Source organism: Nilaparvata lugens, chromosome 1 (genome assembly GCF_014356525.2).
Source record: "Nilaparvata lugens isolate BPH chromosome 1, ASM1435652v1, whole genome shotgun sequence".
NCBI lineage: Eukaryota > Metazoa > Arthropoda > Insecta > Hemiptera > Delphacidae > Nilaparvata > Nilaparvata lugens.
Genome location: NC_052504.1, coordinates 20,925,615 through 20,938,984, shown reverse-complemented (window position 1 = coordinate 20,938,984; position 13,370 = coordinate 20,925,615). Strand labels below are relative to the sequence as shown.

At 34.9% G+C, this 13,370-nt stretch overlaps 2 protein-coding genes across 3 annotated transcripts; both read right to left on the bottom strand.

Annotated features, from left to right (window-relative positions):
* Positions 1–566: 566 nt before the first annotated feature.
* LOC111043581 (receptor-binding cancer antigen expressed on SiSo cells) lies at positions 567–7,084 on the bottom strand. Of its 2 annotated transcripts, none has more exons than XM_022328567.2 (5): positions 6,844–7,084; positions 5,596–5,770; positions 2,335–2,478; positions 1,800–1,913; positions 567–1,475 (listed from the first exon to the last, which is right to left on the bottom strand). In XM_022328567.2, coding segments are annotated over exons 1-5 (624 nt in total). In that variant the 5' UTR covers positions 6,846–7,084; the 3' UTR covers positions 567–1,286. The 2 variants fall into 2 exon arrangements, with proteins under 2 accessions (XP_022184259.2, XP_039277772.1); XM_039421838.1 differs by lacking the exon at positions 6,844–7,084 and adding an exon at positions 6,186–6,408.
* Positions 7,085–9,687: 2,603 nt separating this feature from the next.
* On the bottom strand, positions 9,688–12,954 carry LOC120349991. Its single transcript, XM_039421825.1, has 3 exons — positions 12,942–12,954; positions 12,198–12,647; positions 9,688–10,364 (listed from the first exon to the last, which is right to left on the bottom strand). Exons 2-3 carry the CDS (start codon positions 12,534–12,536, stop codon positions 9,849–9,851), a joined length of 855 nt encoding a protein of 284 aa, XP_039277759.1. The 5' UTR covers positions 12,537–12,647; positions 12,942–12,954; the 3' UTR covers positions 9,688–9,848.
* Positions 12,955–13,370: the final 416 nt, after the last annotated feature.

Sequence of the window (13,370 nt, the reverse complement as noted above, 5' to 3'; positions counted from 1 at the left end):
AAAAGAAGGTTCTTCTTCTTTTTCTTCATCTTCTCCTTCTTCTTTTTTCTCCCTTCTCTTCTTCTTCTTCCTCCTCTTCTTCTTCTCCCTCCTCTTCTTCTTCTCTTCCTTCTTCTTCTTCTTCCTCTTTTCCTCCTCTTCCCCGTCTTCTTCTTCTTTTCCTCCTTCTCTTCTTCTTCTTCTTCTTCTAATCTCCTTCCCTAGTTTATCTTCCGAAAAGCAGTGATCCAGAATAACTGTCCATTTCCTGGCCGAAAATGAATGGCCATTGATGAAGAGAGATAGTGGTATCAGCATCCAGAACTTAATTTTTGGTTATCTAGGGTTAAATAGAAATGTGTGCAATACAGTGTTATTGCTCAAAACATTCAATGCATTGAGTCAAGAATTGAGTACACAATCGTCAACCATTAGCTCGTATAGTGAGGTCCACGTTATAATGACAGTATTTGATCAACTTTGGTTGTGCTATCCTTGTCTATCATTCGACAAAGTCGTTGGTACTATCCTTTTCTAGGTCCAACACGATGCCAATTATGTTTTTGACCGTGTAGAAATATAATTAATGCAGAGAATCGGCATCGCTATTCTTCTATCTTTATCCACTACCATTATAACGTGGACCTCACTATAGAGCAACAATGCCAAGACATTGAAAGTAAGTAATACTTTGGCATTTTGTCTTTAAATTACTCATAGTGTATATCACAAGCTGTACGTTTGATTTTATAACTATGATGACTTCATTGTCTTATCAAACAAAAATGTTTTTACCTTCTGGATGATTTACACTCAAGTAATATTGAGGTGCGTACAGGCTTATGCACCACGAGCACGCACATTTCACTTTTCATCAGCTGATGCTATCTTATTATATCATTATTTCTATAGAAACAGAAAGATACAGATATAATAAGCATAGCAACAGCTAATGAAAATTGAAATACAAATGTTCGTGGTGCACAAGTCTGTACGTATCTTTAAATTGTGCGGGCGTAACGATATGATCTAAAACGCATGCACTTGGCGAGATTACAACCAGCAAATGATCTGGCATTAATCTATTAAAGTTTGACAGCACTTCATTCCACTGGTCGTCACATTCCACAATATGCAATTGCAATCCAATAGAAAAGCTGAAGAAACTCGCCATTATGCTGACAATTTTACACGCGCATTCTGGTTGAATTTAGAGTTGCGATGAATTTTATTGGAATAAAATGTGAAGTTCAAGCCTACCTAAATGATTATTATAAAATATAGAATTAAAGTTGTATGTGAGCATGTCAGCTCATACGGGAGCCCAAAGTCTTAAGCTGCTCTCTCTCCAGTCTTTTCTTGGTGAGCTCTGCTAGCCTTAGTTCTCGTTCCTGTCTCTTTTTCTCTCGAATCATCTGCTCGGTGTCCCAATGCTCAGCCTCGTCCCACACACCGTTCGCTTCACTCTCCTCCCATGAACCCAATTCAGCCTCGTTCTACAAACAAATACAACAAATCTATATGATCTTGATTGCGAATTCATCTTTATGAATTGAAGAACTACAAGACTTAACCTATTTCGGACTATGAGCTATCTAAATTTGGGAGGGGAATAGCACAAGGTTACCTTATTTTCCTCTCCCTATCATTTTGATAATGTACTTATTGTATAAATGAAAATAAAGAATAACTGTGAATGAGGCAAGAACAATATTTGATTACCAAAGAAAAATCATCAATGAACAAAAGTACTGGAAATGGTCGAAGTTGGAAAACTAAGGTAACCCAGATAATTATACAGCCAAAGTGCTGATACTTACGGAAGGAACAAACGAATCTTGAGCAATCGATAATCGAGATTGAGTAGAGCTTCTTTGGTCATTTTCTTGACGTAGGAGAATTTTAGTTTGTCGAGTTATCTGTGGAGTCATGTCCTGAAAATTGAAAATTAACATTCAATTTCATTTTCAACACTTCAATTTATACACTTTTTCAATTAGAATGATCTAGTCAGAACAAAGTGAAAACATCAAGACTGTGGCCCAGAAACATCTGAAATGTTTCAATATATCAATTTGTATCGAGATATTGTAATCGATAGTTTTATGAATAAACATTAAATATCTTAATTAATATGAAAAATTGGTCTGGAGATAATATTGTTGAAGTGAAAACTCACTAAGAAAATGTACTAAGCTACTCGATTAGGGCAGAATATAGAACGGTAAAGTGGTTATATGAATTAACAAACCCAAGTTCGTTTTAATCCCAAGATCGTCAAGAGTATGAACTTGATAGGTTCCATGATCACAAAAAAAACAATCTTATCAGAAAAATATATTTTTTAATACTCACTTCAAACAGGTCGTTTTGTGGTTCTTCTTGGGGTTTTACATTAGCTTGTTGGCGATAATACTCAATGTGCTGTTGTACAGTTTGAGGCTTATGGTCTGTAACTACGCCAACAGGATCTTCCCAAGTGCTCCAATTCTGTAACTCCTGTGAAAATTTAAGAAGGAAGAAATGTAACTACCAACGAAAACAACTTCTTTTTCCTGTATATTTTTATTACAATGAAGTATGTTAAATTGCAACAAATGAATACCGCATTTTGCACATTTGTATGACAAAATCTAAAAAACGATAAAATATTATCTCTAAACCAAGTAAAAGTCATCTGTGATTTTTGTTAAAATAAAATGGATAGCCTAAATAAAATCACTTTAGTCTCTGGTGAATCATAATATTGTAAGTTTGGGCGCTAGTAGACTACAACTGAAATGGTTTCTAGGCAATCGCTCTAAGTCTACATACTTCAAAACAAATAATTGAAGCAGTTATCAATGCACATTAATTTTTATTCAATTTATGAAGGTCAAATTTTGAATCGATCTTGAATTAAAAAAAACACTTATGGAGTAAAAATGCACTAACATTGGTAGTGACTACATTCAACTTATATTGGTAAAAAACACATAATAAAATGTTTAAACAGGAAAACCAGTCATATAGATTACTCAGACTAGTACTCCTGCTTTAGCCTACTTAATCACATACAGGACATAGTTAGGCAGTCCAATTATAAAACTCATCTAATGAATAAAATGGTCTCTCAACCAGCCAATCTCTGAGTTTAATTCTGAAATTCCTGATGTCCAAATCTTTTAGGTTGGTCGGTGGAGAATTATAAATTTTTGGCCCGCTACTGTGGCGACTTTTCAAAGAGAGTGGTTATGTGAGCTACAGAAGAAAACATGTTGGAGTGGCGGGTATTATAATTATGTGAATCTCCATGGCGGCTGAAAGTCTTGGTATTTTTCTCAACATAGGTACATATCTCTAGGATATAAAGAGAGATCAAGGTGAGGAGTTTTCCTCTCCTAGAAAGCTCACGACAGCTATATGTTAGGGGCTTGTTAAAGATCACCCTGAACGCTCTCTTTTAAACCTTGAATACATTTTCAGCTGTAGATGAGTTTCCTTAAACAATGATACTATATTTTGAGAATGGGTAAAAATATCCATAATAAACACTTAGCAATGACTTGAAACTTATCGCTCCTCTAAGTACCCGTAGCGAAAAACAGGCAGAACTCAGCTTTTTACACAATCTATTAGTGTGTTCCACCCATTTCAGGTTGCTCCTATTTAATTTTGCTCCTTTTTATCACTTCAAGTTGTGGACCTTTTTTTTATTAATATTGACAATTGGTACTAACAACCCTAGATGATCTGAAGCTCCCAGACTAAAGACAAATCCCCGTGATCTATTTTTATCAGAGACTCTAGTGAAGACGTTAAGGTGCGTACAGACTATCGCTCTGCTCCGCAACCTATGATAGATGATAGACCGGCGAGCAACAGTGGTACGACCGGGGAACGCGAGAAGATCTAACATCTTCCGTAACGTTCATGATGGGTGCGTGGGCGGAGCGACTGTGGTTCGATGGTGGTACGAGGGCGGTACGAGGGAGGAGCGTGCTCGGTGCGGGTTGGAAGCGCGAATATGTGTGTACGCAGCTTTATCTATACAGGTTTGTGATTCAGCTGTAATTCGGGTAAGTATATGAAAACTAGGTGACATTCCATATGACAGGAAAGTTTCTATTAGAGCTCTAGAGGCACTGGAATCAACAAGAGTATTGATGCTAAAATCTGCAGCGAAAATTATGTCGTCATATCTTTTCTTACCCACCCCAATTGTATGAAGAACTGAGTCCAGAAGTTCCAGGAACTTCCCCTCATTCTCAAAACTGGGTATTCGGTATACTGAAATAATGAGTAATTTATCATTCTTAATTTCATCAAAAGATGCCTCAAAAACTTTTTCCCTGCAAAAAACCCTAAGATCATCCCTGACCTTAAACTCAACACCCTCTCTAATCAAAATCGCTGAACCACCCCTATCAGCTGAATCTCTTGCATAAAAGTCCGCACAATTATAGCCCTGTATAGATTTGAGGAGTTCATGTTAGCATTTCTCAACCAATGTTCGTTTAAACACATAAAAGGGATGCACTTGGAAAATTGTTGGAGGAAAATTTGAAGGCTCTCCCTATTCCTTACAAAGCCCTGAATATTTAGGTGGACTATCAATTCAAGCAATAAATTCTTACAGACTGTTCAATATTTTGAAATAGTGCTGTAATTAATTTAGCGTAATATAAATTATCATTAAGTTACACAGAACTAACATGACACGTGACAACACTCAATCTGTACCGCCTGATTCCAGACCAATAAACATTTCCAGCACAATGCACTCCCATAATGCGAAGGAAGAAAGAGGGTAAACAAGGCTAAGTGAGGTGCTGGAGCGCAATAAATTAATCAACTGTAAGTAGATGGACAAAAGTACGGTTTCATAAAATAAATTTTCACGGAACAAATTGACAAAGCTCCTACATCATGGACTTAGTTTAAAAACGCCGGCACTCTTAGGCCCCAACCATAAGGACGTCTGACACACTGAATTTATTTCGCGCGCGTCTTAAAAATGCATAGCCTCATAGACGAGCGACTATTTTCAGTCGTATAGTTTACCCCATAAGAGACAAAGCATCCAGCTGTAGAGCTGGAAAAATTCAGCACGTCTGAGACGCTCTTGTGGTTGGTGTCTTATTCTTATTGTCTGTTTATCTATTGTGTTGAGGAACACGTTATAATGGCAGTGGAGAAAGATAAACAGGAGAACAGAGTTACTGATTCTCTGCCTTGCCACTGCCTTCTATGGAAGGTTGCTGATACTGGTAAATCTTATGTAATATTAGCTGTTCATTCTTGTTTGAAATGATCAATTATATTTTATCCTTAAAAATAATATTTTTCAAATACTGTATGAAATATGGTAATTGAGATTAAATATTTCTATGATTAATTATATTTCTGAATTGTTTAAATACGATCTGTTAACATTGCGGAGCTAGAAAATGATGCTTTGTCGAATGATAGACAATAATAGAAACACCAATGTTAATCAAATACTGCCATAATAGCTTGCACCTCACTATAGTATCAAGTAATGCAGTATATTCTCTTTACGCTTTTTCAAAAATGAGTTTCTGAAAAAAATATGATAACTTAATATTGAATACCTATTTTAAAATGTTTACGCACATCTTGCTTTGGATGACTCTCATACTGTGGTATTATTCCGATGGTTGTCAAAGTGTCAGAATCGCATGACAGTTTTCGTCTCCTTCGTAAACAACAGAGTGACCTCCTCAACAGTCCCAACATTATGAAAAACAATGCTTTCACTCTATTGAACAACATGTTGATTATCATTTTCCTGAAAATTAATAAATAATAAGTTTGAATGCTTGCTTTGATCTTCAAGTTAAGATTTTTTAGTTGCTTTCTTTCTTTATAGTCATTAGCTATGGTATGTCGATTAATTAAAAATTTATCAAAATCATTAAGATCATCAAGGAATAACTCGCTTTGGTTTTTTCTAGTCAACAAATGTCAAATAGTTAGGTATAGAATAAGACGATTTTGACTCAGAGTTTGAACTCAGCAGTGGAATAATGCTATGGAAAATAGGCTATTATGTTTGAAGAAGGATGAACAAGTCAGCTCAATTACTATCAATATTTTTTGAGCTATCTGACGTTCAACTTTCATTTTTATCATAAATCACAGAGAATAAATTTGTCAATTCAATCATCTGTTCTATGCTAGCAATCAATAAATTATTGACTAACATGTTCAGTTTTTTAACCCCAAACTGATTAAGTTGACTCAGGACACATAGTTGGGATAAAACCTATTTTGCATCGTTCCGATCCCAATCCAATCACGGATGACAACAAACTGAAAGTGCTTGCCACCCATGTTCTTCATAAGATCTGTCCAAGGAGGATAGGTAGGCTATAGATTGGAATTGCAGGATCAGACCGCTGCATGACACGTGTGACCCAAGCTTTATTGTTCTGCAAATTATACATTATCAATTATATATTTGTAAACTGCTTAAAATATTTATAAAAAACCACTGATGATTGGAGAAACTCATGTTTCACATTGAGTTTAGATGATGTGAAACATCGAAAATAGTTGTTTAATTTGTTATTTAAAACTTTTTAAAAAAGGGGTACTTAAATGTTTTTTATAAATGAACAATAATTTAATACGATTTTACTCTCATTTTATAAAATCTATGCCAACAAATATTATTTTGAAGGTATCATAGGTAGGTAGAGACTACATAATTTGTTTGTGTAGAATGAAGGCTACCTACCGTAGGCTACTAAAAGAATGAAAATATTGAAATAAATGTGTTTCTTAACAACATTAATCTGCTAATCGATTTTATAAAATGAGTTATAAAATAAAACCAGAAAACACACGTACTATACTTACATTGCTACAAATTATTTATTGATCACAATAGAAGAGATCACTATTATTTTTTGTAACATAAGTTACAAAACTACATATTTATATCAAAAATTGTAATAGATTATTGGAGATTTTCTAATTATTTCAATATATAGACTAATAAATAAATATAAAACTTAAATTCAATAGGCTTCAGTACTGAAAACAAGATTAGATGCAAGTTTACAATACAGAATACATCAAGATTGAGGTTATGTTAATCACTACTCAGAGAGAGCCTCAGATTTGCAAGATTTCAATATGTCTAGCATATGAATGTAGCCCAAGAGGTTCTGTTTTATAATATAATTTTAGTATTTTAAGATGTAAATAAACGGTTGAGCTCTAATGTAATATACATACAAAAGAGGTTGCCGATAATAAACTTAGTATTTAACTGAGAATTTGGATTGCCATAATATGTTAATTCCAATTAAAATGAAATACTTGCTAATAATGAACATGAATACCAAAAAGTGTAAGTCACTTTAGTGTGAGTGAAACCTTAAGGTGCGTACAGACTTTCGCTCTGCTCCAAGACCGAACGTCACTCTAGCAGAGCGATTGATGATCGACCGGGGAGCAACAGTAGTTTGACCGGGGAACGCGAGAAGATTTAACATCTTCCGTAACGTTCATGATGGGTGCGGGGGAGGAGCGACTGTGGTTCGATGGTGGTACAAGGGCGGTATGAGGGAGGAGCGTGCTCGGTGCGGGTTGGAAGCGCGAATATGTATACGCAGCTTTAAACTATGATGAGACTCAGTTGAAGTTTCAGAATTGGTTGAGTGAGAAGCGTTGATGTAAAGCTGCGGATCCACCAAACTTGTGTGCGGAACATGGTGTGCGCGAACATTTCTTCGCACAACAGTCGTTTTGAAAACATTTTATTAGACCCTGCTCCACCTACAGTAAAAGTAGCGCACATTTTGTGACAGACACAAGTGCGCGAAGAAAATGTGCAGCACATTTAATTCTGTGGAGCTTGCAGTTGCTAACAAATTTCGATTCAGTATCCACCATGTCAAGTCTGGAGGAGGATGTTTTAATTTGTTCTGCCGTTTGTATAGTTTTGGGTAATTTATTGAAAAAAATAGAGCAAAGCCGCGAGTGTGGGTGCGGCCTTTCCTGAAAAATCGTGAGTCAACAAAAGAATTTGTTGAAGAATTAAAAATTGATCCTTTGAGTGGCTTTAAAAATTTTACACGAATTTCTTGTCATGATTTTGAGTACCTTTTGGGAAAAATTGGACCAATTATTGCTAAAAGAGACACAAATTATAGACAATGTGTTTCAGAGCAATTGAGGACCTTGCCTGACATAGGGCACATGGGCCTATGTGCCCTTTTTCCGGCAATCGTTTCAAACGAACCGCTATGATTTCCTGTACATGCTTGCCAACTTTCACATAGATATCTTTTTCCTGTGATGTTTTACATAAACTTGATTAAAGTGGTGACAGCTGATGTTCTTCGAAATAGTTCCCTCGTTCACTGTTCACGTGTTCAGCAAATATTATTCTGTGAAATTTGTGAGCTTGTGATTCCTGTAAACTGTAGGTTACGTTATGTGTTATGTTCATGTGATTATCATTTCATAGTTTTAAAAAAATTATCATGAAAGTAGTAGTTGAAAAACGAAATAATCAAGTACATTCCAGAAGGTACCATTCTCTGTTCAAAATCCTATGAGCCCATCTATTCACCATTCAAATTCATACAAAATGTTGACAAGAAGACCTTATCTGAGGTTAAACTGACTACAGTGCCATTTCCCAAAGTATCTGAGGCCAAGATAAAAGATGTTCGGAGCCTTATGAAATTCCTGCCCATTGAAGACCAGGACTGGCTAGAGCAAATGATTGAAGAGAACTTGAGTAATAGGTCTATTACATAATTAATCATAATAATGCATACCGGTATGTTATACTATAGTCACATATATCATTCTACTATTTTTTACTAATATTTACCAAAATATTCATTATTTGGACCATTATTTTTGTTTTTAGTTCACAACACATGAATTTACAACTCGATTAATAGATCTATTACATAAATATAAATACTATAATGCATATATCATACCATAATACATGAATATATCATTCTTTTATTGAAATATACTAATTAAATACGGTACATTATTTGAATCATTAGTTTTATTTTTAGTCTACAACACACCACTTCAAAACTGATTGCTGGAAAAAGGGCACGTAACATGTGTCTTTATTATTATTTTTATTGGACTTTCTTATTTTTAATAAACAACATTTCTTTTGCTAAATTATTAGTAATATTGCAACAAATGGAGAATAATATTCACATTAAGCTTTGCTTTTCATATAATTATGTAACAGAAAACTTAAATCTTCAAAAGCCATTTCCCAAAAATGAGCTTTTGCCTTATGTGCCCTTTGTCCGGCAAGGTCCTCAATTGAGACTCGCCATAACATTGAGATATCTAGCTACTGGTGAGCTTTCGTAAGCTTGATGTATTTGTTTAAAGTGTCTAGACAACTGATAACTCGTATTGTTCCCGAGGTGTGTTATGCTTTAATCTCTACGTTGAAAGAAGTAATAAAGGTAAGTTTGTACAATTACCCAATAATTAAAATTTAAGGTGAGGGGTGGGGAGGGGGAATAACACGCATCCTACATTTTTCCCTGTGTGCTCTTCAAATTATATTATGAAATAAATATTTTATTATAACAATATAATCATAATAATTATAAATATATTCATATTAATTTTCATTTCAAATTTTTTGTTCAATCTTACTTTCGATAACGATATTAACTTCTGTGAGTGCAATATTTCTATTAACACCCACTACAACTTCACAATAACAAGTAACGTTTTGTGATGCATGTTATTACCTCTCGCCTCTAACACAATAAAATAAAAAATAAGTAATAAAAAATGTTGATTTATTATAAAAAAATTATAAGACAAATTTTATGTAACTTTCAATGTAAATTTGTAAATTACTTCATGTACCACGAATCGTCTACAGAATATTCCGTGCTTTGATGGTCCACCCTTGTATCATTTGGGTTAGCTGTCGAATATAACTCATTGGACCGTGAAGATGGAGAAATACTTGTCACGGTATGATGGCTCCCCGAATATGGTGATGGCATTGGTGTAGTATGATACTTTCCAATGCCAAGTATTGCATCATACAATAAGTTGTCGATATCTCTTTGCACTAGAAGTTTTATGCGATCATTTGGAATTTGCCGCAATTTAGCTGTGACACCAGTAGAAAAAACTTGTATCGCGTCATTATTTGTATGGTCAAGTTTTTCTTGCATACCTTTCATGACTTCATAGGCTTCTGATACCATTGCATCGTTTTTGTTGTGTAGTCGCTGTCTTTTAGCTGTAGAACGCTTGATTGGTAGATTGATTGATTGTAGTGAGGTATCAACAGATTTCTTTGCCACTTGCTCATTTTCAGTAAACAGTTCTTCTCCACCTTGTTGTTGCATTTCAGTTGACTGAAAATGAAAAAATTGTTTCAGTTACCTAATACAAAAGATGAATGGATGGAGGTGGAACGATGTATGGAATTTTCCTAACTGCCTGGGCGCAATAGATGGAAAACATGTTGTCATCCAAGCACCGAGAAATAGTGGAAGTGACTTTTTCAATTACAAATCGCAGTTTAGTATTGTACTTTTTGCATTAGTTGACGCCAAATATTCTTTTATGTATGTGGATGTAGGATGCAAAGGAAGAATTTCAGATGGGGGTATTTTTAGTAATAGCACTTTGTACAATAAACTGCGACAGGAACAATCAAATTTACCACCGCCTTGCAATTTACCAGGGAGAAATAAACCAATGCCCCATGTGATTCTGGCCGACGATGCTTTTGCATTAGACATAAATGTGATGAAACCTTATGCTGGAAAACACAACTTGGGAAGTAAAGAAAGAGTTTTCAACTATCGTCTAAGCAGAGCGAGGAGAATAGTTGAAATGTTTTTGGAATAATGTCCTCCGTATTTCGAGTTTTAAGAAAACCTATGTTACTGGATAACGAAAAAGCTCAAATTATAACGTTGACATGTGTTCATCTACATAATTTTCTGATAAAGTCACGAACGTCATCTACACTGTACTGTCCGAGTGGTTCGTTTGATAACGAAAATCTGAATACACTTGAAACCAAACCAGGATCATGGAGATTAGATAACACCCCAATGGGAAATTTATATTCATTACCACAAATGAGTCATAGATTAAGAAGTGATGCTAAAGAAATCAGGGAAGAATTTGCAAACTATTTTAAATCAGATATAGGAATGCTGTCATGCCAAGAAACTGTTGCATAATCCAACAAAAGTGTACTTGTACTTAATGTTTATAGTAGCAGACATTGATGTCATTCAAACATTGTATGTCAACTAATTAATAATAATTTAAAGTTTTATATTTTTATTTGAGAAGTTATTCTTAGCATGATTTTTGTATAGATAAAATAGAATTGATAAATGAAAAAATAATATTTTTTATGATAATGAGCTTATCTATATATATAAAAGCGAAATGGCACTCACTCACTCACTCACTCACTCGCATAACTAAAAATCTACCGGACCAAAAACGTTCAAATTTGGTAGGTATGTTCAGTTGGCCCTTTAGAGGTGCACTAAGAAATCTTTTGGCAATATTTTAACTCTAAGGGTTGTTTTTAAGGGTTTAAAGTTCGTCTTTCAGCATGTATATTCTTCTTCTCCCAATCTCCTAATTATAATTGAAATTTCCATATCATATGTTACTATAGAACTATAATCTAGATAGAGTACCTCTTCGAAACAGTTGTTAACTGGTAACTAAATTAATAATTTTGTCAGGTTGGCATTAAGTTGAGTTGACTTTGTTAGGTTGGCACCAAGTTGAAGATTTAAATGCATTTATCGCGGAAAAATTGATTGGGCACTGCTACTTCAATCCTGGGAATATTATGTTACTAGCAGTCAGGCTCGCTTCGCTCGCCATATCCGTTTAGCCAGCCATTTAGTCTGGGGGTCCAGACTGGATTGTCTCAACATAATGATAAAAATGCCCAAATGAATAATGCAGGCGAGCGAAGCGAGCCTGCTGATCTTATTTTTGGACGATCCAGTCGGGGGTCCAGGGGCGGAGCCCCCTGGCTAGACGGATATGGCGAGCGAAGCGAGCCTGATGGCTAGTTATCAATAAAGTCATTAAAAAAGAGATAGTCTGTTATTAATAATAAATTAATTTCTTAATACTAAATTATAATAATAATAAATTTATGTGATGTCAATTTTGTATTATTCATACATGAAAATGTAGCTCACCTGATCATTTATGTCGTCTAGTGTGTTTATGCTTTCATTGGGCTCATCTCTGTCGTTTAAAAATTCCAAGTGTTGAGATCCGAACCACTTTAGGATGTACACTTCAGAAGCTGCAGAACCCATACGTTTTGAAGCTTTAATTTTTTGTTTCTCCCGTCGAAACTGTGCCAATATTATCTTCCATTTCCGCAGAACCTCTGTTGTGTCACACTTGAAAATTTCACTAATCTTATTCATTGCGTCATGTTTTTTATTTCTATTTTTATAGTCCACATGACACACATCCCACATGACTGGCCTCATCTCTATTTCATTAATGAAACTGATAATTTTTTTCATTTGTCCATTCCATTTTTTAAAGAGGAATATCACAATATAGAAAAGTAAAAATTGAACGGTCAGACAGAAACACAGGTTAGGCACAAAATGTTTTCGCTCCAGTAGCAGAAGCTAAAAATGAAGTGCGCAACAATGTTGACGAACACGATGTTCTCCCACCATCAAGACAAGTGCTGCACAAATTGTACGCGCACAGCCAGGCAGAGTGCGCGAACAATGGGCCATATGAATAAAGTTGAGCATTTGCTCATACTTCTAAAATATGGAGCATTTGCTTCATTTTCTATGGATAAACGTGAGCAAAACCTTTTGCTCCTGCTCATCAAAAAAATAGTTTGAGCATTTGCTCAACTTTTGAAGCAAATGCTTCAAAAAAGGTGAGTCTAGTCTAGAGCAGCTTATCACCTTTTGCTCATAGTAAAATGGCTCAACTAATTCGTATGAGGAAGAGGAAACTATACCAAATACTATCACAACCAATAGTGTAGAACTATAAAACTCTTTTTAGATTCAACCATGATATATATCACCATTATTCCTACAAAAGCTACCTGTTATAAAGATAGCAATCACAAAATAGGAAATTAAGAATATGAGAGTGTAGACGATTATAAGAAGGATATTGATATTATAAGAATATGCTGAAGATTATTATAGAGATGACATTTTTTTACACTATTATTTCAAAATTCTAAACTCAACTAACCTAAAACTGTATTCATAAAATAGAAAACAGAGCAGACGACGCAAAAACAAGCGGTGCCCCCTGTTTGCATATTTAGCGCTTCCGTGAGCTATAAAAACAAATTAAGGCTACAAAAGCGAATCAGCTGA

What these genes read in the sequence shown, in the direction of transcription:
- LOC111043581 (XM_022328567.2), bottom strand. An exon ending in CACAAAACGACCTGTTTGAA is followed by an intron (nt 1,914 to 2,334) that starts GTGAGTATTAAA and finishes TTCAATTTTCAG; the next exon opens with GACATGACTCCACAGATAAC. An exon ending in AAGATTCGTTTGTTCCTTCC is followed by an intron (nt 1,476 to 1,799) that starts GTAAGTATCAGC and finishes ATTTGTTTGTAG; the next exon opens with AACGAGGCTGAATTGGGTTC.
- LOC120349991 (XM_039421825.1), bottom strand. Translation starts at nt 12,536, where the DNA reads ATGAAAAAAATTATCAGTTTCATTAATGAAATAGAGATGAGGCCAGTC. An exon ending in TAGACGACATAAATGATCAG is followed by an intron (nt 10,365 to 12,197) that starts GTGAGCTACATT and finishes TTTCATTTTCAG; the next exon opens with TCAACTGAAATGCAACAACA.